This window comes from Tachysurus vachellii, chromosome 15 (assembly GCF_030014155.1).
Source record: "Tachysurus vachellii isolate PV-2020 chromosome 15, HZAU_Pvac_v1, whole genome shotgun sequence".
Classification (NCBI taxonomy): Eukaryota; Metazoa; Chordata; class Actinopteri; order Siluriformes; family Bagridae; genus Tachysurus; species Tachysurus vachellii.
In genome coordinates, this window is record NC_083474.1 from 12,487,225 (window position 1) to 12,513,984 (window position 26,760).

Below are 26,760 nucleotides of genomic sequence, written 5' to 3' on the forward strand. Positions count from 1 at the left end.
TGTCTGTTGAAAAACACATGATTATGACATGTTAATTCAATGAAATTGTGTCTTCTTATGTTTATGAAAAGCAATAATCATTAATTATTGTCTACATATAGAATGGATTTGTATTATCCTTAATATGCAACAGATAAAACTGGTGCTGTCCTAATATTATGCCCCAATACCTGAAATGTAAAAATTGCTAGTAATTCTGCCTTAATAGTGAAGTTCAGGAACAGCATGGAAGATTTCTCACCACCAAATATTTCATACACAACCTTTAAGCTAAATAGCTTTCTGGCCTTGGGAGGATGGAGACCTATATTATCCATACCATATTTCCTCATGCTTTTATTGTCTACTATATCAAACTCTATCATAATTTATTTAGTTGTATCTCAGAAGAGTTTACACGCTCCAATGTATGTTTTAATAGGTTTTATGAGTGTTGTAGACTTGTGTTGGCCAATAATCTTCGTGCCAAATTTGTTGCTTAACTTTTTATTTGACTGGAATGGAATTTCTCTTGTGAACTGTTTAATACAAATGTTTTGCATTCAGATTATTGGTGGATTCCAGTCTACTACACTGGTGTGGATGGCACTAGATCGGTTCTTTGCAATATGCAGACCACTTTATTATCACAAATACATGGAACTACATAGCTTTCTGAAGTTTATTATTGTGCCACTTACCAGGAATTTTTTAATTATTATTATAATGATCTGTTATGCTGGAAAATTGAATTTCTGTTCAACAAATGAGATAGATCACTGTTTTTGTGAACATATGGGATTGGTTCAGTTGGCATGTGGAGATACATCTATCAACAACTTAATTGGCCTTTTATCTGCTTTTCTTATACCAACTGCAGATTTTCTTTTTATTACTGCATCATATGTAATAATCTTTGCTTCTGTCATGAAATCAGGAAAAGCCCACTTGAAGGCAATCAATACCTGTATTACACATATTATTGTCATGACAGTCAATTTAGCATTTGCCTTGATTGCTTTTATGTCATACAGAATAAGAAATAATTTTGATCCCAATATTCGTGTCTTTCTGAGTACTATGTATATACTATTCCCAAGCTGTTTCAATCCAATTATTTATGGAATAAGAATAACTGAAATAAGAAAACAGTTTTTAAAATTGCTGAACAATCTGAAAGTCTTACCACAGTAATATACTGAAGTGGGACGGTGGAATTATTGCATGTTTGTTTTGCTTCACATTTAATTGAAAAACTTTTTATACAGTATATTTGATCACATACAGTAGCTGTCTGAAATGATTAAATGTCACACCATGTGCATAGGATTCTGAGCACTAATACTAAAAACAGATAGATAGATAGATAGATAGATAGATAGATAGATAGATAGATAGATAGATAGATAGATAGATAGAACTTTATTGTCATTGCATAGTACAGGAACACAGCAAAGAAATGCAGTTTGGCATCTACCAGAAGTGCAAATAGTAGCAATTGTGCAAATAGACATGTGCAGATAAATATGTAGCATATGTACAGCATGTAATATATAGATATATATGTAAATATATGTACAGTGAATAAATATAAAGGCTATAAGATACAAATAAATGAAATAGTGCAATATGTGTAGAGGATGAGAAGTATAAAAAAAATACAATATGTGATATGTACATTGTATGTATAATTTTACAGAGGTTATATACAGTATTTTTACAGTGTTCTAAGGGTGTAGTGTAGAGTTCAGTAATGTGATGGTGGATGGAAAAAAGCTGTCCCTGAACCTGCTATTTCTGGTGCGCATGTTCTTGTATCTGTATATAGTATTAGGAATAGTAAATATGCAATTAAAATGTTATATACTAATGTTATAATAAAATAATAATAGTATATATGGTACTAAGTTCTGCCTATGCACAATAGATCTTCATGGTCTCTAACATAATTATTTTGAATGAAATCATTGAGACCATGACTATATTTAGTCCCAGTAGAGTGATTTTAAGAAAAAGTGATGAGATGGGCAATGGTTATGTTCTGTGGCCCAGCTACCCCACCTTTTATTTACTCAAAGTGTACACAGAACCCACTTAAATATTATATATATAGCGCTTCTGCATTCGATATTGGACATTATCACAAGGCAGATTAACAGATTTAATATTTTATTTTTATAACAATTTATTGAATCTGATAGAAATTCAGTTAAAATGGAAGGCATGGTATGGGATAATGCTAATAATTTTGGGGATTTGATATGGTTTCACATTTGGTGATATATTTGTATTCCTTCAGTAAACAGAATGGTTTATGCATGTTTATTATACAATTGATTATTAAAGTTCATTTTGCTTGTTTAAAAGCATTACTGTGTGTTTTATACAGTATTTAACAGAATATAATAAAGAGGTATTTTGCTTCATTTTAATACCAAAAATTACAAACAGCGAATAATACAAAAATGTGATACGTCCTATAAGTTGTAGATAGGGAAGTCCATAGAAATTATAACCTTACCATGGAAAAAGTTGTGAGCACCAAAAAGTACATTTAATATGTTCATACATGTCATGCCTTATGATCTAGAGATCATGACCATATGGAAAGATGCCATACGTGTAATCACCGAGCTACCAAATCTGCACTAACCAACTGTGGGCATGAGTGAGTTTACACATACAGAATAAGGCAGATAATGCTTTAGTGTTATGTTGCTCTCTGACACTGCATGAACAGGAGTTTGAAAAGACTACGGACAATGGCTTCATGTATTTTAGAAAAAGCATATGTTTGCTCCATCCTCTTTGGGTGGTAGTTGTGTTTTAGGGGAGTGTTATCAAGTGTCAAAATGGGATACAAAAACAAACCCTTATATAAAAAATAAAATAAATAAATAAAAAATAAATACATAATTAAAATAATATTTTTTCATGAGGAATTCCTAAAAAAAGAAATATATACTTTGTGTTCATTTAAGTCTCTTTTAATGTTCTTCATGGGTATGATGCATTTACAAATGCTTCACCTGCTTGTGATCGCTACGCCTCCCTCCCAGATGTGCTGAACGACTTCTACTCTCGGTTTGAGGTGCAGAGCAACGTAGCGGCAAGGAAGACCATCCCTCCCCCGACGACCAGGTACTCTGTCTATCCACGGCCGACGTGAGGAGAACTCTATGCAGAGTTAACCAACAGAAGGCTGCTGGACCAGACAACATTCCTGGCAGGGTGCTCAGGGAATGTGCAGAACAGCCAGCGGATGTCTTTAATGACATCTTCAACATTTCCCTGAGCAGCGCCGTTGTTCCTACGTGCCTTAAAACTACCACCATTGTTCCTGTCCCAAAGAAGTCTACAGTGTCCTGCCTCAATGACTATCGTCCCGTTGCACTCACACCCATAGTTATGAAGTGCTTCGAGAAGCTTGTCATGAGGCACATCAAGACCCAGTTACCGCCCTCACTGGACCCCTTACAGTTCGCGTATCGTCCAAACCGCTCCACAGACGATGCCATTGCCACAGCCCTCCATTTAGCCCTCACCCACCTGGACAATAAAGACACTTATGTACGAATGCTGTTCATAGACTTTAGTTCAGCAGTCAATACAATCATCCCTCAGCACCTGATTGGGAAATTGAGCCTGCTGGGACTAAACACCTCCCTCTGCAACTGGATCCTGGACTTCCTGACCGGGAGACCTCAGTCAGTCCGGATTGAGACAGCATCTCCAGCACCACCACACTGAACACTGAAGCCCCTCAGGGCTGCATGCTCAGTCCACTGCTGTTAACCTTGCTGACTCACGACTGTGCAGCAATGCACATATCGAATCATATTATCAAGTTCGCCGATGACACGACCGTGGTGGGTCTCATCAACAAGAACGACGAGTCAGCATACAGGGAAGAGGTGCAACAGCTAACTGCCTGGTGTAGAGCCAACAACCTTTCTCTGAATGTGGATAAAACTAAAGAGATGGTTGTGGACTTCAGGAGAGCACAGAGACGGGTCATCCATAGCGATCGTTAAGAGCACCAAATTTCTTGGTGTTCATCTAGCGGAGAACCTCACCTGGTCACTCAACACCAGCTCCATTACCAAGAAAGCCCAGCAGCGTCTCTACTTCCTACGAAGGCTGAGAAAGGCACATCTCCCTTCCCTCATCCTGACCATGTTCTACAGAGGGACTATTGAGAGCATTCTGAACAGATGCATCACTGTCTGGTTTGGGAACTGTACGATTTCGGATCGCAAGACCCTGCAGCGGATAGTGAGGACAGCGGAGAAGATCATTGGGGTCTCTCTTCCCTCTATCATGGACACTTACACCATACGCTGCGTCCGCAAAGCCAACAGAATTGTGGATGAACCCACACACCCCTCACACACACTCTTCACCCTCCTGCCGTCTGGAAAAAGGTACCGAAGCATTCGGGCCCTCACGACAAGAATGTGTAACAGTTTCTTCCCACAAGCCATCAGACTTCTCAATAACTGAAATGAACTGTACTGAGCACAACATACACACACATCATCTGTATGGACTGCACAGACCCACACAAAACACACACAGACACATCAATCTGTTTACATGCTGCGTACATCCATCAAGCTGTTTACATGCTGTTTTGCACACTTTTTTGCTCTTTTGCACAAACTGTCCAACATTTTGTTTTGCACATACCGTACTATACAATATTTCAGTCATTTGCTGTTTTTGCACAATTCTATATATTATCTCAAGGACCTTCTGCTAAGAAACTGTTTATTCTGATGTTACTGCATGAAATATTGTTTGAACATTCAGTATTCACACACAGTATTTGCACTGGTCGGTCGGCGCTGTTTTTGTTTACTGTTTATTGTCCTTTGTGTATTGTAATTTTTGTACTTTTTGTATTGTCTTGTAACTTTTTGTCTGCACTGTCTTTTGTCCTGCACTGTCTTGTCTGTCTTGTTTGTCTTGTCCTGCTCTGTTTGCCCCGGGTTGCACAGTTGCACTTTATGTGGCTAGGACTACTTACAAGTCCTTAGCCCTGTCTTTGTTTTATGTAGTACCATGATCCTGGAGAAACATTGTCTCATTTTGCTATGTACTGCAACAGCTATATATGGTTGAAATGACAATAAAAGCTTCTTGACTTGACTTGACTTGAACTTTCTGTTCTAAAAAGATTTCTCAAAAATGTATAAAATAATATCTAGAAAAATGTGTCTCTTAAAAAAGTTTGTGTTTGTGAGATCGACATCACATTAGGCTGATAAAATGCTATGTATGTATTTGAAACATGCATTTAGTGACAAATTGGTTAATTTTGAGCTATTAATTATACCCCTTGATCTTTTTTCATGATAGTGACTAACAATCATATATTTTAGAATCATGCCCAAAATTTTCTATCCTCAGTGAGCGATATGCCAATCTCTAAGATTGGCATCTCTAAGTAGCAACTACATAGTTATAAAGTTGATGAACCACACTATGAAGCTATGGGAAAGAGTAGTGGAGGCTAGGCTAAAAAAGGAAGTAGATATTTGTGAGCAGCAGTATGGCTTCATTCCCAGAAAGAGCGCTACTATTGAAATGTTTGTTCTGAGAATGTTAACTAAGAAGTACAGAGATGGTCAGGAGGTGCTGCACTGCGTCGTTGTGGATTTAGCTATGGTACTGTATGAGGATGGCAGGATTGGCGGAGAAGTACGTCAGAGTAGTTCAGGATATGTATGAGAGGAGTATGACAGCAGTGAGTACTGTATGTCAGACAGAGGAGTTGAAGGTGGAGGTGGGGCTACATCAAGGATAGGCTTTGCAACTGCATCCTTTGCAATTAATCAAGATCAAGATCACAACTATGAGTGATTCTGCAAGCCTCTGGGTACTCCTCATTTGGATTGACTCTACAAGTCTTAATGTGTCTAATTAAGCTCCAAATTACTCTCTATCTCTCAAGGGTTCTTTGAAATCATATGCTGAGTCATGGAAGTTGACTTCCACCAGGCTTAGAGGTCTGCTGAATTAATAGAATTTAAGCACTTCAATTATAGCACCTCAGTCATGATTCTGTACCAGAGGCTTTGCAATGGTAGGTCCCAAGAGAGAATGTCTGGGACCAGAGGTATCATATAAATGCTTTCAATCCACCAATCTTTCCACCTTCTGTCTAATAAACCTGTGTAAGCAAAAGCAAGCTGACTATGTTTCAAAACAACTGTGTCTCCAAATCAAGAAAGTTATCTAGACTACAACTGACAAAAAATGTAATTAAATTCTCCCATGAAATAGCTATGAGCTTCTCCAAAGTACACCGAGCCTGTCAACACATCAGGGCTTACACTTTCATATCATTATAGAATATTACAATTTTGAAGACAGCCCTAGTGTTCTGGGGTACAATAATCATTCACAGACTGTCATTGAAGATTGTGCCAGATCGTGTCAAGATAGTTGAAGACCTACTTATTCAGGAAACACTTCAACTAGCACTTCTTTCCTTATCTTTTGCATTTAAAAAAAAAAAAAAATCCTTTGACACTTTTTCATTGTAACTTTGAACAAATGTTTTAAACTCATGGTATCTTAAGTATGTAACTTAGTGAGCCAGCATTAATGTATTCAATGCTAGAGATTTAAGCACTTATGTACGTCGCTCTGGATAAGGGCGTCTGCCAAATGCTGTAAATGTAAATGTAAATGTAACATAGTTTTTGTTTAGTTTTTACAAAATGTTTGGGAAACACAGTGTACTTTTTTTATTACTATTACTATTACTACCATTGCTATTACTATTACTATTACTATTACTATAATACTGTTTTCATGGTACCCAGCACTGAATTGCAGAAAGTAGGGGAACTTCTTTAATATTAAATCAGTATTTCACCAAATATTTTAGCTTTGTTCCTCACTTCCTTACAGATTAGGAGTATTTAGGATTAGGAGCATTAATACATTGGACACCAATTTTGATATTCCATCCCATTCCATTCCATTCCATTTTCTACCACTTATCCGGGGCCGGGTTGCGGCGGCAGCAGTCTAAGCAGGGACCCCCAGACTTTCCTCTCCCCAGACACTTCCTCCAGCTCTTCCGGGGGAATACCAAGGCATTCCCAGGCCAGCCAAGAGACATAGACCCTCCAGCGTGTCCTAGGTCTTCCCCGGGGCCTCCTCCCGATTTGGCCATGCCCGGAACACCTACCCAGGGAGGCATCCGGAACAGATGCCCGAGCCACCTCAGCTGACTCCTCTCGATGTGGAGGAGCAGCGGCTCTACTCTGAGCTCCTCCCGAGTGACCGAGCTCCTCACCCTATCTCTAAGGGACCGTCCTGCCACCCTGCGGAGGAAACTCATTTCGGCCGCCTGTATCCGGGATCTTGTCCTTTCGGTCATGACCCAAAACTCATGACCATAGGTGAGGGTAGGAATGTAGATCGACTGGTAAATAGAGAGCTTCGCCTTGCGGCTCAGCTCTTTCTTCACCACAGAAATATATCGACCGCGTTACTGCAGAAGATACACCGATCTACCTGTCGATCTCCTGCTCCATCCTTCCCTCACTCGTGAACAAGACCCCAAGATACTTAAACTCCTCCACTTGAGAGAGAAGCTCTCCACCAACCTGAAGGGGGCAAGCCGAAGTCCCCAGCCGCCACACGATGTTGCAGAGGTGTGTTAACCAAGACAGCCCCACAACATCCAGAGACATGAGGTACTCAGGGCGGATCTCATCCACCCCCGGTGCCTTGCCACTGAGGAGCTTCTCAACTACCTCAGTGACCTCAGCTTGGAGGATCGACGAGTCCACAACTGAGCCCTCTGCCTCTGCTTCCTCAGTGGAAGACATGTTGTTGGGGTTGAGGAGAACCTTGAAAGTACTTGAAAGTGCCTGAGCCAACCAGGCATGATAGGACTCCTTCTTCAGCTTTACGGCATCCCTTACTTCTGGGGTCCACCACCGGGTTCGGGGATTGCCGCCACGACAGGCACCGGAGATCTTACGGCCACAGCTCCTAGCGGCCGCGTCAACAATGGAGGTGGAGAACATGGTCCACTCGGACTCAATGTCTCCACCCTCCCTCGGGATCTGGTTGAAGCTCTGCCGGAGGTGGGAGTTGAAGATCTCTCTGACCGGAGACTCTGCCAAACGTTCCCGGCAGACCCTCACAGTACATTTGGGTCTGCCAAGTCTGTCCAACTTCCTCCCCTGCCATCGGATCCAACTCACCACCAGGTGGTGATCAGTTGACAGCTCCGCCCCTCTCTTTACCCGAGTGTCCAAGACATACGGCGGAGGTCAGATGAAACAACCACAAAGTCGATAATCGACCTCTGACCTAGGGTTTCCTGGTGCCATGGGTACTGATGGACACCCTTATGCTTGAACATGGTGTCCGTTATGGACAAACTGTGACTAGCACAGAAGTCCAATAGCAGAACACCACTCAGGTTCAGGTCGGGGGGGCCGTTCCTCCCAATCACTCCCCTTCAGGTGTTACTGTCGCTGCCCACGTGAGCAGTGAAGTCCCCCAGTAGAACGATGGAGTCCCCGGTCGGAGCACTTTCCAGCGCCCCTCCCAGAGATGCCAAGAAGGACCGGTACTCTACACTGCCATTGGACCCGAAGGCACAGGCTCATTTACCGGTGTGAACTCCAACACATGGCTGCTGAGCTGGGGGGCTATGAGCAAGCCTACACCAGCCCGCCGCCTCACACTGCAGGCAACTCCAGAGTAGTAGAGAGTCCAGCCTCTTTCGAGGAGTTGGCTTCCAGAGCCCAAGCTGTGCGTGGAGGCGAGCCAACTATCTTTAGTTGGTATCTCTCAACCTCCCGAACCAGCTCAGGCTCCTTCCCCCCCAGCGAAGTGATATTCCATGTCCCTATAGCCAGATTCCGTGTCCGGGGATTGGGTCGCCGAGGCCCCCGGCTTCGACTGCCACCCAATTCACATTGCACCAGCCCCTTACGGTTCCTCCTGCAGGTGGTGGGCTCACAGGAGATCGGCCCCACGTTGCTCCTTCGGGCTCAGCCCAGCCAGGCCCTGTGGGGTAAGACCCGGCCACCAGGCACTCACATGCGAGCCCCAACCCCGGGCCTGACTCCAGGATGGGGCCCCGGTTGCACCATACCGGGTGACGTCACAGACCTTGTTTTGTTCTTCTTCATAAGGGGTTTTGAACTGCTCTTTGTGTCGCCCGTCACCCAGGACCTGTTTGCCTTGGGAGACCCTACCAGGGGCAGAAAGCCCCAGACAACATAGCTTCTAGGATCATTCAGGCACGCAAACTCCTCCACCACAATAAGGTGGCGGTTCAAGGAGGTGAATTATTATTATTATTATTTTTTGATATTGGGGGTTTCTTTATTAGTTTAAAGTTCTATTTGGAAATACAAGATAACATTATATTCACAAAATAATAAAACAAAAAAGATAACAAAACAACAAAATAAGTACAATCTTGAATTTTGTTGATGGTGAAATATGCCAGATGTTGCAGGCATAGAATAGCTGTATCATATAATTCCAGCTCCCTGACACTTAGTGAAGGCCTAATAGAATGAGGAATTGTATGTTCATACAGTATGTACAACCATATTTTTTTGTGTGTGGTATTAAGACATCAGCTCATTTCCGCCCTGTTCATTATTGCACCTTAGATAATGGGAAAATAAAGCCTTCCTGTGCTAAAACATAGTTTTAATCTTATCTGAAGGAGATAAACAAGACTTGCTTTTCCATGTCATTCAAGGACTGCTAACTAAAGCCTGTAGGAATAAAGCAGAGCCTCATGAGAACATAACAGGTACAGGTATATAGAGACAGAGAGTGGTTTTGGTTTTACATGTGCCTGAAAGGCCAAGAGGATAATTGTCAGATGTATCATGCATGGGATTTTGCGATTTCTACTCCTCAAAATCAATGTTTCTTATAATCCTTATACAATACAGGGTATGTGAATTTATTCACAACTCAGTTTTGTTGTAAACAAAATCACTTCAAAATTGTAAATCTGTTGAACTTTTCTTCCACACAGTATTGTGTGTCTGTTGAAAAACACATTATTATGATTATGATTATGACACATGATTATGACATGTCTTCTTATGTTTATGAAAAGCAATAATCATTAATTATTGTCTACATATAGAATGGATTTGTATTATCCTTAATATGCAACAGATAAAACTGGTGCTGTGCTAATACCTGAAATGTAAAAATTGCTAGTAATTCTGCCTTAATAGTGAAGTTCAGGAACAGCATGCAAGATTTCTCACCACCAAATATTTCATACACAACTTTTAAGCTAAATGGCTTTCTGGCCTTGGGAGGATGGAGACCTATATTATCCATACCATATTTCTTCATGTTTTTATGGTCTACTATATCAAACTCTATCATAATTTATTTAGTTGTATCTCAGAAGAGTTTACACGCTCCAATGTATGTTTTAATAGGTTTTATGAGTGTTGTAGATTTGTGTTGGCCAATAATTTTCGTGCCAAATTTGTTGCTTAACTTTTTATTTGACTGGAATGGAATTTCTCTTGTGAACTGTTTAATACAAATGTTTTGCATTCAGATTATTGGTGGATTCCAGTCTACTACACTGGTGTGGATGGCACTAGATCGGTTCTTTGCAATATGCAGACCACTTTATTATCACAAATACATGGAACTACATAGCTTTCTGAAGTTTATTATTGTGCCACTTAGCAGGAATTTTTTAATTATTATTATAATGATCTGTTATGCTGGAAAATTGAATTTCTGTTCAACAAATGAGATAGATCACTGTTTTTGTGAACATATGAGATTGGTTCAGTTGGCATGTGGAGATACATCTATCAACAACTTAATTGGCCTTGTATCTGCTTTTCTTATACCAACTGCAGATTTTCTTTTTATTACTGCATCATATATAATAATCTTTGCTTCTGTCATGAAATCAGGAAAAGCCCACTTGAAGGCAATCAATACCTGTATTACACATATTATTGTCATGACAGTCAATTTAGCATTTGCCTTGATTGCTTTTATGTCATACAGAATAAGAAATAATTTTGATCCCAATATTCGTGTCTTTCTGAGTACTATGTATATACTATTCCCAAGCTGTTTCAATCCAATTATTTATGGAATAAGAATAACTGAAATAAGAAAACAGTTTTTAAAATTGCTGAACAATCTGAAAGTCTTACCACAGTAATATACTGAAGTGAGATGGTGTTTGTTTTGCTTCACATTTAATTGAAAAACTTTTTATACAGTATATTTGATCACATACTGTAGCTGTCTGAAATGATTAAATGTCACACCATGTGCATAGGATTCTGAGCACTAATACTAAAAATAGATAGATATATAGATACTGTAGATAGATAGACAGACAGACAGACAGACAGACAGACAGACAGACAGATAGACAGATAGATAGATAGATAGATAGATAGATAGATAGATAGATACAACTTTATTGTCATTGCATAGTACAGGACACAGCAATGAAATGCAGTTTGGCATCTACCAGAAGTGCAAATAGTAGCAATTGTGCAAATAGACATGTGCAGATAAATATGTAGCATACTGTATGTACAGCATGTAATATATAGATATATATGTAAACATATGTACAGTGAATAAATATAAAGGCTATAAGATACAAATAAATGAAATAGTGCAATATGTGTAGAGGATGAGAAGTATAAAAAAAATATAATATGTGATATGTACATTGTATGTATAATTTTACAGAGGTTATATATAGTATGTTTACAGTGTTCTAAGGGTGTAGTGTAGAGTTCAGTAATGTGATGGTGGATGGAAAAAAGCTGTCCCTGAACCTGCTGGTTCTGGTGCGCATGTTCTTGTACAGTATCTGTATATAGTTTTAGGAATAGTAAATATGCAATTAAAATGTTATATACTAATGTTATAATAAAATAATAATAGTATATATGATACTAAGTTCTGTCTATGCACAATAGATCTTCATGGTCTCTAACATAATTATTTTGAATGAAATCATTGAGACCATGACTATATTTAGTCCCAGTAGAGTGATTTTAAGAAAAAGTGATGAGATGGACAATGGTTAGGTTCTGTGGCCCAGCTACCCCACCTTTTGTTTACTCAAAGAGTATACAGAACCCACTTAAATATTATATATATAGCGCTTCTACATTCGATATTGGACATTATCACAAGGCAGCTTAACAGATTTAATATTTTAATTAAACAATTTATTGATTATGATAGAAATTCAGTTTAAATGGAAGGCATGGTATGGGATAATGCTAATAATTTTGAGGATTTGATATGGTTTCACATTTGGTGATATATTTGTATTCCTTCAGTAAACAGAATGATTTATGCATGTTTATTATACAATTGTTTATTAAAGTTCATTTTGCTGGTTTAAAAGCATTACTGTGTGTTTTATTACGGTGGCCGGGAAGTGCAAAACACATTAACAAATCCGAAAACACATTAACAAATCCGAAAACAAATTAACAAATCCCAAAACACATTAACAAATTAGAAAACAAATTAACAAATCCCAAAACACATTAACAAATTAGAAAACAAATTAACAAATCCCAAAACACATGAACAAATCCGAAAACAAATTACCAAATCCCAAAACAAATGAACAAATCCCAAAACAAATTAACAAATCCCAAAACACATTAACAAATCCCAAAACAAATTAACAAAACAGAAAACACATTAACAAATCAGAAAACACATTAACAAATCCGAAAACACAACGACAAGTCAGACAACCCAGAAACGGTAGTGTATCGTTTTTGAATGGAAACTTACCGATCATTGGACAAGACACCTGTCACTCAAGATATACAGGTATGGAATCTTATGTGTAATGTGTGAAGTTCTCCGTTTAAATAAAGTTCTCTGTTCAAGAAAATAACAGAATTAATCCACAGTAATCCATTCCATCCATTCCAACTTTTCCCTGCGGCAGACTGTTGAACTTCATGTATACTTTGAGTGACAGGTGTCTTGTCCAATCACAAACTATACCAACCGCTTCCGGGTTGTCTGAAATGTCGTTGTGTTTTCTGATTTGTTAATTTGTTTTCTGATTTGTTAATGTGTTTTCTGATTTGTTAATGTGTTTCATGCACTGATTCAGACAACCCGGAAGCGGTAGGTATAGTTTGTGAATGGAAACTTACCAATCATTGGACAAGACGACTGTCATTAAAGATATACAGGTGAATGAAAGGTGTCTCGTCCGATGATGGTAAGTTTCCATTCACAAACTATACCAACCTCTTCCGGGTTGTCTGACTTGTTAATGTGTTTTGGGATTTGTTCATTTGTTTTCGGATTTGTTAATGTGTTTTGGGATTTGTTAATTTGTTTTCTGATTTGTTAATGTGTTTTGGGATTTGTTAATTTGTTTTCTAATTTGTTAATGTGTTTTGGGATTTGTTAATTTGTTTTCGGATTTGTTAATGTGTTTTGGGATTTGTTAATTTGTTTTCGGATTTGTTAATGTGTTTTGGGATTTGTTAATGTGTTTTCGGATTTGTTAATGTGTTTTCGGATTTGTTAATTTGTTTTCGGATTTGTTAATGTGTTTTGGGATTTGTTAATGTGTTTTGGGATTTGTTAATTTGTTTTCGGATTTGTTAATGTGTTTTGCACTTCCCGGCCACCGTATTTTATACAGTATTTAACAGAATATAATAAAGAGGTATTTTGCTTCATTTTAATACCAAAAATTACAAACAGCGAATAATACGAAAATGTGATACGTCCTATAAGTTGTAGATAGGGAAGTCCATAGAAATTATAACCTTACCATGGAAAAAGTTGTGAGCACCAAAAACTACATTTAATATGTTCATACATGTCATGCCTTATGATCTAGAGATCATGACCATATGGAAAGATGCCATACATGTAATCACCGAGCTACCAAATCTGCACTAACCAACTGTGGGCAAGAGTGAGTTTACACATACAGAATAAGGCAGATAATGCTTTAGTGTTATGTTGCTCTCTGACACTGCATGAACAGGAGTTTGAAAAGACAACGGACAATGGCTTCATGTATTTTGGAAAAAGCATATGTTTGCTCCACCCTCTTTGGGTGGTAGTTGTGTTTTAGGGGAGTGTTATCAAGTGTCAAAATGGGGTACAAAAACAAACCCTTATATAAAAAATAAAATAAATAAATAAAAAATAAATACATAATTAAAATAAGATTTTTTTCATGAGGAATTCCTAAAAAAAGAAATATATACTTTGTGTTCATTTAAGTCTCTTTTAATGTTCTTCATGTGTATGATGCATTTACAAATGCTTCACCTGCTTGTGATCGCTACGCCTCCCTCCCAGAAGCGCTGAATGACTTCTACTCTCGGTTTGAGGTGCAGAGCAACGTAGCGGCAAGGAAGACCATCCCTCCCCCGACGACCAGGTACTCTGTCTATCCACGGCCGACGTGAGGAGAACTCTATGCAGAGTTAACCAACAGAAGGCTGCTGGACCAGACAATATTCCTGGCAGGGTTCCTGTTTTGGTTTACTGTTTATTGTCCTTTGTGTATTGTATTTTTTGTACTTTTTGTATTGTCTTGTAACTTTTTGTCTGCACTATCTTTTGTCCTGCACTGTCTTGTCTGTCTTGTCCTGCTCTGTTTGCCCCAGGTTGCACAGTTGCACTTTATGTGGCTAGGACTACTTACAAGTCCTTAGCCCTGTCTTTGTTTTATGTAGTACCATGATCCTGGAGAAACGTTGTCTCATTTCGCTATGTACTGCAACAGCTATATATGGTTGAAATAACAATAAAAGCTTCTTGACTTGACTTGACTTGACTTGAAATTTCTGTTGTAAAAAGATTTCTCAAAAATGTATAAAAATAATATCTAGAAAAATGTGTCTCTTAAAAAAGTTTGTGTTTGTGAGATCGACATCACATTAGGCTGATAAAATGCTATGTATGTATTTGAAACATGCATTTAGTGACAAATTGGTTAATGTTGAGCTATTAATTATACCCCTTGATCTTTTTTCATGATAGTGACTAACAATCATATATTTTAGAATCATGCCCAAAATTTTCTATCCTCAGTGAGCGATATGCCAATCTCTAAGAACAAGGGTGAATTGCAGAGTTGTAGCAACTACATAGTTATAAAGTTGATGAACCACACTATGAAGCTACTGTATGGGAAAGAGTAGTGGAGGCTAGGCTAAAAAAAGGAAGTAGATATTTGTGAGCAGCAGTATGGCTTCATTCCCAGAAAGAGCGCTACTATTGAAATGTTTGTTCTGAGAATGTTAACTAAGAAGTACAGAGATGGTCAGGAGGTGCTGCACTGCGTCGTTGTGGATTTAGCTATGGTACTGTATGAGGATGTCAGGATTGGCGGAGAAGTACGTCAGAGTAGTTCAGGATATGTATGAGAGGAGTATGACAGCAGTCAGATGTGCTGTATGTCAGACAGAGGAGTTGAAGGTGGAGGTGGGGCTACATCAAGGATAGGCTTTGCAACTGCATCCTTTGCAATTAATCAAGATCAAGATCACAACTATGAGTGATTCTGCAAGCCTCTGGGTACTCCTCATTCGGATGACTCTACAAGTCTTAATGTGTCTAATTAAGCTCCAAATTACTCTCTATCTCTCAAGGGTTCTTTGAAATCATATGCTGAGTCATGGAAGTTGACTTCCACCAGGCTTAGAGGTCTGCTGAATTAATAGAATTTAAGCACTTCAATTATAGCACCTCAGTCATGATTCTGTACCAGAGGCTTTGCAATGGTAGGTCCCAAGAGAGAATGTCTGGGACCAGAGGTATCATATAAATGCTTTCAATCCACCAATCTTTCCACCTTCTGTCTAATAAACCTGTGTAAGCAAAAGCAAGCTGACTATGTTTCAAAACACCTGTCTCCAAATCAAGAAAGTTATCTAGACTACAACTGACAAAAAATGTAATTAAATTCTCCCATGAAATAGCTATGAGCTTCTCCAAAGTACACCGACCCTGTCAACACATCAGTGCTTACACTTTCACATCATTATAGAATATTACAATTTTGAAGACAATCACTAGTGACAGCCCTAGTGTTCTGGGGTACAATAATCATTCACAGACTGTCATTGAAGATTGTGCCAGATCGTGTCAAGGTAGTTGAAGACCTACTTATTCAGGAAACACTTCAACTAGCACTTCTTTCCTTATCTTTTGCAAAAAAAAAAAAAAAAAAAAAAAAAAAACCTTTGACACTTTTTCATTGTAACTTTGAACAAATGTTTTAAGCTCATGGTATCTTAAGTATGTAACTTAGTGAGCCAGCATTAATGTATTCAATGCTAGAGATTTAAGCACTTATGTACGTCGCTCTGGATAAGGGCGTCTGCCAAATGCTGTAAATCTAAATGTAAATGTAACATAGTTTTTACAAAATGTTTAGGAAACACAGTTTACTTTTTTATTACTATTACTATTACTATTACCATTGCTATTACTATTACTATTACTATAATACTGTTTTCATGGTACCCGGCACTGAATTGCAGAAAGTAGGGGATCTTAATATTAAATCAGTATTTCACCAAATATTTTAGCTTTGTTCCTCACTTCCTTACAGATTAGTAGTATTTAGGATTAGGAGCATTAATACATTGGACACCAATTTTGATATTCCATTCCATTCCATTCCATTCCATTTTCTACCACTTATCCGGGGCCGGGTTGCGGGGGCAGCAGTCTAAGCAGGGACCCCCAGACTTTCCTCTCCCCAGACACTTCCTCCAGCTCTTCCGGGGGAATACCAAGGCGTTCCCAGGCCAGCCGAGAGACATAGTCCCTCCAGCGTGTCCCAGGTCTTCCCCGGGGCCTCCTCCCGGTTGGACATGCCCGGAACACCTACCCAGGGAGGCATCCGGAACAGATGCCCGAGCCACCTCAGCTGACTCCTCTCGATGTGGAGGAGCAGCGGCTCTACTCTGAGGTCCTCCCGAGTGACCGAGCTCCTCACCCTATCTCTAAGGGACCGTCCTGCCACCCTGCGGAGGAAACTCATTTCGGCCGCCTGTATCCGGGATCTTGTCCTTTTGCGGTTATGACCCAAAACTCATGACCATAGGTGAGGGTAGGAATGTAGATCGACTGGTAAATAGAGAGCTTTGCCTTGCGGCTCAGCTCTTTCTTCACCACAGAAATATATCGACCACGTTACTGCAGAAGATACACCGATCCACCTGTCGATCTCCTGCTCCATCCTTCCCTCACTCATGAACAAGACCCCAAGATACTTAAATTCCTCCACTTGAGAGAGAAGCTCTCCACCAACCTGAAGGGGGCAAGCCACCCTTTTCTGGCTGAGAACTATGGCCTCGGACTTGGAGGTGCTAATTCTCATCCCCGCCACTTCCCACTCAGGCTGCAAACCGTCCCAGAGCATGCTGAAGGTCCTGATTTGAGGAAGCCAACAGTACATCATCTGCAAAAAGCAGAGACGAAATCCCGTGGTCCCCAAACCGGACTCCCTCCGGCCCACGACTGCGCCTAGAAATCCTGTCCATATAAGTAATGAACAGGACCGGTGACAAAGGGCAGCCCTGCTGGAGTCCAACATGCACCGGGATCAAGTCTGACTTACTGCCGGCAATGCAAACCAAACTCCTGCTCCGGTCACATAGGGACCGGATAGCCCTTAGCAGAGGGCCCCGGACCCCATACTCCCAGAACACCCCCCACAGTTTACCACGAGGGACACAGACGAATGCCTTTTCCAGATCCACAAAGCACATGTGGACTGGTTGGGCAAACTCCCATGAACCCTCCAGCAACCTGGCAAGGGTATAGAGATGGTCCAGTGTTCCATGACAGGGACGAAACCCGCATTGTTCCTCCTGAATCCGAGTTTCGACTATCGGCCGAATTCTCCTCTCCAGTACCCTGGCATAGACTTTTCCGGGGAGCCTGAGGAGTGTGATCCCCCTGTAGTTGGAACACACCCTCCGGTCCCCCTTCTTAAACAGAGGGACCACCACCCCAGTCTGCCAGTCCAGAGGCACTGTCCCCAGCCGCCACACGATGTTGCAGAGGCGTGTTAACCAAGACAGCCCCACAACAGCCAGAGACTTGAGGTACTCAGGGCGGATCTCATCCACCCCTGGTGCCTTGCCACTGAGGAGCTTCTCAACTACCTCAGTGACCTCAGCTTGGGGGATCGACGAGTCCACAACTGAGCCCTCTGCCTTTGCTTCCTCAGTGGAAGACATGTCGGTGGGGTTGAGGAGAACCTTGAAAGTACTCCTTCCACCGTCCGAGGATGTCCCCAGTCGAAGTCAGCAGATTCAAACTCCCTCTGTAAACAGTGTGAGCAGGGCACTGCTTCCCCCTCCTGAGGCACCGGATGGTTTGCCAGAATTTCTTCGAGGCCAACTGATAGTCCTTCTCCATGGCCTCACCAAACTCCTCCCAGACCCGAGTTTTTGCCTCCACAACCACCTGGGCTGAAGCTTGCTTGGCCCTCCAGTACCTATCAGCTGCCTCCGGAGTCCCCTGAGCCAACCAGGCTCAATAGGACTCCTTCTTCAGCTTTACGGCATCCCTTACTTCTGGGGTCCACCACCGGGTTCGGGGATTGCTGCCATGACAGGCACCGGAGACCTTACGGCCACAGCTCCTAGCGGCCACGTCAACAATGGAGGTGGAGAACATGGTCCACTCGGACTCAATGTCTCCACCCTCCCTCGGGATCTGGTTGAAGCTCTGCCGGAGGTGGGAGTTGAAGATCTCTCTGACCAGAGACTCTGCCAAACGTTCCCGGCAGACCCTCACAGTACGTTTGGGTCTGCCAAGTCTGTCCAACTTCCTCCCCTGCCATCGGATCCAACTCACCACCAGGTGGTAATCAGTTGACAGCTCCGCCCCTCTCTTTACCCGAGTGTCCAAGACATACGGCTGGAGGTCAGATGAAACAACCACAAAGTCGATAATCGACCTCTGACCTAGGGTGTCCTGGTGCCATGGGTACTGATGGACACCCTTATGCTTGAACATGGTGTTCGTTATGGACAAACTGTGACTAGAACAGAAGTCCAATAGCGGGTTGGGGGGGCCGTTCCTCCCAATCACTCCCCTCCAGGTGTTACTGTCCCTGGCCACGTGAGCGGTGAAGTCCCCCAGTAGAACGACGGAGTCCCCGGTCAAAGCACTTTCCAACACCCCTCCCAGAGACGCCAAGAAGGTCGGGTACTCTACACTGCCATTTGGCCCGTAAGCACAAATAACAGTGAGAGACCTATCCCCGACCCGAAGGCGCAGGGAAACGTCCCTCTCGTTTACCGGGGTGAACTCCAACACATGGCTGCTGAGCTGGGGGGCTATGAGCAAGCCCACACCAGCCCGCTGCCTCACACTGCAGGCAACTCCAGAGTAGTAGAGAGTCCAGCCTCTCTCGAGGAGTTGGGTTCCAGAGCCCAAGCAGATTCCGTGTCCGGGGATTGGGTCGCCGAGGCCCCTGGCTTCGACTGCCACCCAATCCACATTGCGCCAGCCCCTTACGGTTCCTCCTGCAGGTGGTGGGCTCACAGGAGATCGGCCCCACGTTGCTCCTTCGGCTCAGCCCGGCCAGGCCCCGTGGGGTAAGACCCGGCCACCAGGCGCTCACATGCAAGCCCGAACCCCGGGCCTGACTCCAGGGTGGGGCCCCAGTTACGCCATACCGGGCGACGTCACGGACCTTGTTTTTTTCTTCTTCATAAGGGGTTTTGAACCGCTCTTTGTCTGGCCCGTCACCCAGGACCTGTTTGCCTTGGGAGACCCTACCAGGGGCAGAAAGCCCCAGACAACATAGCTTCTAGGATCATTCAGGCACGCAAACTCCTCCACCACAATAAGGTGGCGGTTCAAGGAGGGGAATTATTATTATTATTATTTTTTTTGATATTGGGGGTTTCTTTATTTGTTTAAAGTTCTATTTGCAAATACAAGATAACATTATATTCACAAAATAATAAAACAAAAAAGATAACAAAACAACAAAATAAGTACAATCTTGTATTTTGTTGATGGTGAAATATGCCAGATGTTGCAGGCATAGAATAGCTGTATCATATAATTCCAGCTCCCTGACACTTAGTGAAGGCCTAATAGAATGAGGAATTGTATGTTCATACAGTATGTACAACCATATTTTTTTGTGTGTGGTATTAAGACATCAGCTTATTTCCGCCCTGTTAATTATTGCACCTTAGAATAACGGGAAAATAAAGCCTCCCTGTGCTAAAACATAGTTTTAATCTTATCTGAAGGAGATAAACAAGACTTGCTTTTCCATGTCATTCAAGGACTGCTAACTAAAGCCTGTAGGAATAAAGCAGAGCCTCATGAGAACATAACAGGTACAGATATATAGAGACAGGAGAGTGGTTTTGGTTTTACATGTGCCTGAAAGGCCAAGAGGATAATTGTCAGATGTATCATGCATGGGATTTTGCGATTTCTATTCCTCAAAATCAATGTTTCTTATAATCCTTATACAATACAGGGTATGTGAATTTATTCACAACTCAGTTTTGTTGTAAACAAAATCACTTCAAAATTGTAAATCTGTTGAACTTTTCTTCCACACAGTATTGTATGTCTGTTGAAAAACACATGATTATGACATGTAAATTCAATGAAATTGTGTCTTCTTATGTTTATGAAAAGCAATAATCATTAATTATTGTCTACATATAGAATGGATTTGTATTATCCTTAATATGCAACAGATAAAACTGGTGCTGTGCTAATATTATGCCCTAATACCTGAAATGTAAAAATTGCTAGTTGTTCTGCCTTAATAGTGTAGTTCAGGAACAGCATGCAAGATTTCTCACTACTAAATATTTCACACACAACTTTTAAGCTAAATGGCTTTCTGGCCTTGGGAGGATGGAGACCTATATTATCCATACCATATTTCCTCATGTTTTTATTGTCTACTATATCAAACTCTATCATAATTTATTTAGTTGTATCTCAAAAGAGTTTACACACTCCAATGTATGTTTTAATAGGTTTTATGAGTGTTGTAGACTTGTGTTGGCCAATATTTTTCGTGCCAAATTTGTTGCTTAACTTTTTATTTGACTGGAATGGAATTTCTTTAGTGAACTGTTTAATACAAATGTTTTGCATTCAGATTCTTGGTGGATTCCAGTCTACTACACTGGTGTGGATGGCACTAGATCGGTTCTTTGCAATATGCAGACCACTTTATTATCACAAATACATGGAACTACATAGCTTTCTGAAGTTTATTATTTTGCCACTTAGCAGGAATTTTTTTTTAAATATTATAATGATCTCTTTGGCTGGAAAATTGAATTTCTGTTCATTAAATGAGATAGATCACTGTTTTTGTGAACATATGGGCTTGGTTCAGTTGGCATGTGGAGATACATCTATCAACAACTTAATTGGCCTTGTATCTGCTTTTCTTATACCAACTGCAGATTTTCTTTTTATTACTGCATCATATATAATAATCTTTGCTTCTGTCATGAAATCAGGAAAAGCCCACTTGAAGGCAATCAATACCTGTATTACACATATTATTGTCATGACAGTCAATTTAGCATTTGCCTTGATTGCTTTTATGTCATACAGAATAAGAAATCATTTTGATCCCAATATTCGTGTCTTTCTGAGTACTATGTATATACTATTCCCAAGCTGTTTCAATCCAATTATTTATGGAATAAGAACAACTGAAATAAGAAAACAGTTTTTAAAATTGCTGAACAATCTGAAAGTCTTACCACAGTAATATACTGAAGTGGGACGGTGGAATTATTGCATGTTTGTTTTGCTGTGCATTTAATTGAAATACTTATATACTTAATACTTATGTATAACTGTCAAAAATGATTAAATGTCACACTATGTGCATAGGATTCTGAGCACTAATACTAAAATATATTGTATTAGGTGTGTAAATTAGGATTATTAAATTAGGTGTATTAGGAATAGTAAATATGTAATTAAAATATTGTATACTAATGTTATAATAAAAAAAGTATATATGCCGCCTAGACTGGCTATTGCGCAGAACGCAGTGAGTCATTGATGAGTCAAATAATATATATAAATATATATTATTATTTGTAATAGAGCACATTCGTTCATGCTTCCCTGATTGTTTTTAATGTTATTTAAATGAAAAATAAATGATCATATCATCACATGATCATATGTCACATCATACATCACATGTTACTCCGGTGCTCACAGATACGGGTACACAAGGATCTAGACATTTTGCCGACATACGCCAAACCACAGGGACAACGAATAAGATAAACAACATGAGTCGAAACACACGTAATAGTACCACGTATTTGAATACTCATGGCCCGTTCACGGGTGATTGAAAGACTTACATTTATATGTAAAAGAACACTGAGTACAACTGCCACATTTATAATTACCTGCGGGAAGAGAAGGCATCCCTTGCTTTTATTGTGATGGCAACTCTGATTTCACAAGCAAGTCATGAAGATTGTTTTGACGTTTAAAAACCACTACCAGGCGTCTTGTAAAGACTCGAAATAACTTAGGATCACTGGAACGATGTACCAATGCCTATTTAAAATGTTACGAAACTCACTACCAAGTGCTGAATATTTTACAATGCAACGTAGAGCATCAAACTGGTCCTTTTGCTTATTCATATTAGCATGTAAACACTGTATTTGCGATACGTTATCAAATTTCTCTTTGGCACCTTTGATCCACTCTTTTCGATATCAACGGTTCTCAAACCTTCGACTGAAATCAGCGGATTGAAGAGAATAAGACTCTTCTGTACTGCAGATCCTACATACATGTTTGAATTGGCTAATAGGTAAACTCTTAATTAGAGGTCTAGGATGAAAACTATCACCTCTTAAGATTGTACAGTATTACGGTCCGTTGGTTTTGGATACAGATCAGTGTGAAGTTTTCCATTTTTACATACACTCTGACATCAAGAAAACTGATGCTAACAGCGTCACATTCCATAGTAAAATTAATATGTTCAGTTCTAGAATTAAGATAATTTAAAAAAGACATCATCTCTAAGGGAGTAGCATTTGTGATCATAAAAATATCATCAATGAACCGTCTGTAATACAAGATGTTAGAGAAAAATGGATTGATCTCATTTAAAACAAACTCATTTTCAAAAACTCCCATATACAGACAGGCATAATTAGGTGCCATTTTACTTCCCATAGCAGTCCCTTTTACTTGTAAAAAGAAATCATCTTGAAACTGGAAAAAATTGTTGGTCAGAACAATACTTGCCAAGTCCAAAAGGCACTCTGTGCTGGGTCTCACATCCCCCGTTCTTTTTGATAAAAAATGTCTTAAAGCTAACAAACCATCAACATGGGGAATATTAGTGTATAAACTCAAAAGCAGTAAGTATAACATCATCAACAGGGAAATCAACATTCTGTAATGATTCAATGAAGTCCAAAGAGTCCCTTACATAAGACAATAAAGTGGGTACAAAAGGTTTTATATAAAAGTCAACAAATGAAGAGATATTCTCTGTAGGACTACCGATCACACTCACAATAGGGTGACCCTTCATTGGTACATCTAGGCCTTTATGGACCTTAGGGAGCGTATAGATGATTGGGGTGACTGGAAATTCAACTTTAAGAAATTTTTTATTAAATTCACCCCTTTCATGATGTAACAATAATTTGGAGTGAATGTCCATTTTGAATTTATTAGTCGGGTCCACAGATAAGTGCTCATAAAATGCAGTTTTATGAGTTAAATGCATTTAACTGTCTGCGGATCTCCTTGTCATAGTCTGAAGCATGTTGTAATACAATTGCACCAAATTTATCTGCAGGGCGTACCACCACAGAACTATCATTTTTTAATTCAATTAAGGCATCCCTTTCAGTTTTAGACAAAATGTTATAGAATTTTATTGTGTCCTGTTCTTAAGCAAATGTGTAACATCATACTCAACAAGCCTACAGAAAGTGTCCAAAGACGAATTTCTATTCTTGGGTGGAATAAAGGTAGACCTACTCTTAAAAGGCACACATGTCCCGTAATGTTCAGGAATGGGATTGCCCTGTGTAGTAACGGGCGGCAATACGTTATCCTGCACACTGCCTGGCTGTGTACTATTACCCTGTGCAGTAATGGGGGGCATTTCACTGGGCACAATAGATTGTTAATTAGAAAAAAATTCTCTTAGCCTTAATGTTCTAAAAAATTTTTGAAAATCAATTATAGTGTCAAAGTCATTGGATTCAGTAGTAGGAATGAAAGAAAGTCCTTTACTCAAAGCCAAGATAAAAGGTGTTGGAAGAGACTTATCTGTGAAGTTCATAATTGTGTCCCCTGGTTGCTTCTCGTCACCCGTGGAGGTAGGGAACTGCCTTTTACGCTTGCCCCTTCTGCATTTCTTCTTGATCGGGATGCCCTTCGATCCTTTCCAGGAAGATCGAATAGAGCTCGACCTAAAAAAGGAGAACTCTTGCGCCATCGCCCAGCAGGATCAGAATCCGAATCACACGAGGTTGAAGAGGCCCAGGATTTCTGTTGTTTTTTCGTTTATTATTTGTTGCCCAGCACCTGTACCCTAACAGTTTTTGGGGTTTTTGGATGTGCAGTCCTCCTCGCAAGCTTTTGATCTTTATTTGGAGTTAATCAGAATAATTTAATTAATAAACATTACATTATATTATAATATTGTTATAATTGATGATATATACATCAGAATAATTTTTCTTACTAAAATGCTATGCTGTGATGTGCCTTCCTCTGCCTTTGACACAGAATAGGAGTAAGTACAGTTTTTTTTTTAAAGTGGGAGTGTGTGATTAGAGTTTTTAATGTGTTTATGTATCAAACAATAGATTATTATGCATTTTAATACTAATTTGTCTGAAACATAATCACTTGCCAGCCAACTAATATTAATAGCGAGCAAATGATGATATCTGTTTTATTTGTTTATTTGTTATTTATTTTATTTGTTTTGAATACTAGGTATTGAAGTATTTATCTCACTGCCCCTAATGATTAACGTGCATGAATCAGAACCACAAGGGAACACAGGGTCTATATAGAGATAGAGTTAAGCATCAAGCTTTAATCACCTATCAGTAAGCAAAAGAGGATACATGATAAGCATTTATACAACAGAGCGAGTTCTGACAGGAAGTTTATATGACATGTTTTGTAGGTCTTGAACATTTAAAGTACAGTATGTTTTTTTTTTTTTTTGCTAATGTTCTTATTCTGGCTCACTAGGCATTTCTAATAGAACATTAAGCAACATTTGAAAGATTTGTAACAAACAAGAGCAACGACAGTGGGTTTCGTTGTGTGAATGAACAGTGAATGAACTCCTATGCAACAACTCTTAACCTTATTATGTTGGTTACAACAAAAAATATTTCATTTACAACTTTTACGTTCAACGGATTTCTTGATTTGGGAGAATGGCGGCCCTTTCTTTCCATTCCTTATCTCCTTATGTTTTTATTGTCTACAATTTCAAACTCTATTCTTATATATTTAATTATTTCTCAGAGGGCTTTGCATTCTCCTATGTGTATACTAATTGGTCTTATGGCAGTTGTAGACCTGTGTTTACCAATATTTTTTGTTCCAAATATGTTGCTTAATTTCTTATTCAACTGGAATGGAATTTCCCTTTTGGGCTGTTTGGTGCAAATGTTTTTCATTCATGTTGTTGGCACATTTCAGTCTACTATACTGCTCTGGATGGCTCTAGATCGTTTCTTTGCTATATGCCGACCTCTTTATTACCACACATACATGTCAATGAACAACTGTCTGAAGTTTATTCTTTTTCCAGTTATCAGAAATGTGTTCTTAATTATGATAATAGTATCTTGGGCTGGAAAATTATCTTACTGTGTGACAAATGAGATAGATCACTGTTTTTGTGAACACATGGCATTAGTTCAATTGGCTTGTGGAGATATTTCCATTAACAACATGTTGGGGCTTTCATGCATTTTCCTTGTAACAACATCTGATTTTTTTTTAATCGTAGTATCGTATTTAATAATACTGTGCTATGTTAGAAAAACTGGCAAAGGTAGTGTAAAGGCTATTAACACTTGTATAACACATATAATTGTTATGACAGTTACTGCTACCTTTGCCTTAATTGCATTTATGTCATACAGAATCCGAAATAACTTTTCTCCCTCCAACCGTGTGTTTCTGAGCACAATGTACTTGCTTTTTCCAAGTTGTTTCAACCCAATTATATATGGAGTACGAAACAAAGAAATAAGAGAACAATTTTTGAAATTTGTGTACCAACTTGTATCTTAATAAAGTACTTTAATCATATGCATTTTATGGCAGTTGTTTGAGGATAGATTTAAAGCATACTTGTTTAATACCTTCTGACAAGACCAAGTTGCTATAATGCTATATTTTTATTTGTTTGATTTTTTTCTTTACTTACAAAGAATAAGCATTAAAAATTTTGTGTATTGAATCTAAAACACCAGACGCAGGGTCAGATGCATACACTCACACTGTACGTCTATACCTATATATAATAATATATAATTATTGAATGTGCTGTATTTTATTCAAGAACACTGGTAGTGACGTAGGGCTGGGACACGCAAGGCATGAAGCATGGGGGCAACTAGTGTAGGACTGTAACAAGCATCAGTACAAATAAAATTGAATTATGCAGCTGAGAAAAATATGGCATGTTTTATACAAAGT

The 26,760-nt window shown here is 39.6% G+C and overlaps 4 protein-coding genes across 4 annotated transcripts; all 4 read left to right on the forward strand.

The window, feature by feature from the left end:
* The first annotated feature begins 225 nt into the window (after positions 1–225).
* On the forward strand, positions 226–1,173 carry LOC132858198 (olfactory receptor 52E4-like). The gene has a single exon (XM_060888438.1). It carries the CDS (start codon positions 226–228, stop codon positions 1,171–1,173), a length of 948 nt encoding a protein of 315 aa, XP_060744421.1.
* Positions 1,174–10,243: 9,070 nt separating this feature from the next.
* LOC132858207 (olfactory receptor 52K1-like) lies at positions 10,244–11,191 on the forward strand. Its single transcript, XM_060888447.1, has one exon. The coding sequence runs from the start codon at positions 10,244–10,246 to the stop codon at positions 11,189–11,191; it is 948 nt and encodes a 315-aa protein (XP_060744430.1).
* A 9,654-nt stretch (positions 11,192–20,845) lies between these two features.
* LOC132858164 (olfactory receptor 52K1-like) lies at positions 20,846–21,793 on the forward strand. The gene has a single exon (XM_060888394.1). It carries the CDS (start codon positions 20,846–20,848, stop codon positions 21,791–21,793), a length of 948 nt encoding a protein of 315 aa, XP_060744377.1.
* A 3,617-nt stretch (positions 21,794–25,410) lies between these two features.
* Positions 25,411–26,352, forward strand: LOC132858538 (olfactory receptor 52K1-like). Its single transcript, XM_060888922.1, has one exon. It carries the CDS (start codon positions 25,417–25,419, stop codon positions 26,350–26,352), a length of 936 nt encoding a protein of 311 aa, XP_060744905.1. The 5' UTR covers positions 25,411–25,416.
* Positions 26,353–26,760: the final 408 nt, after the last annotated feature.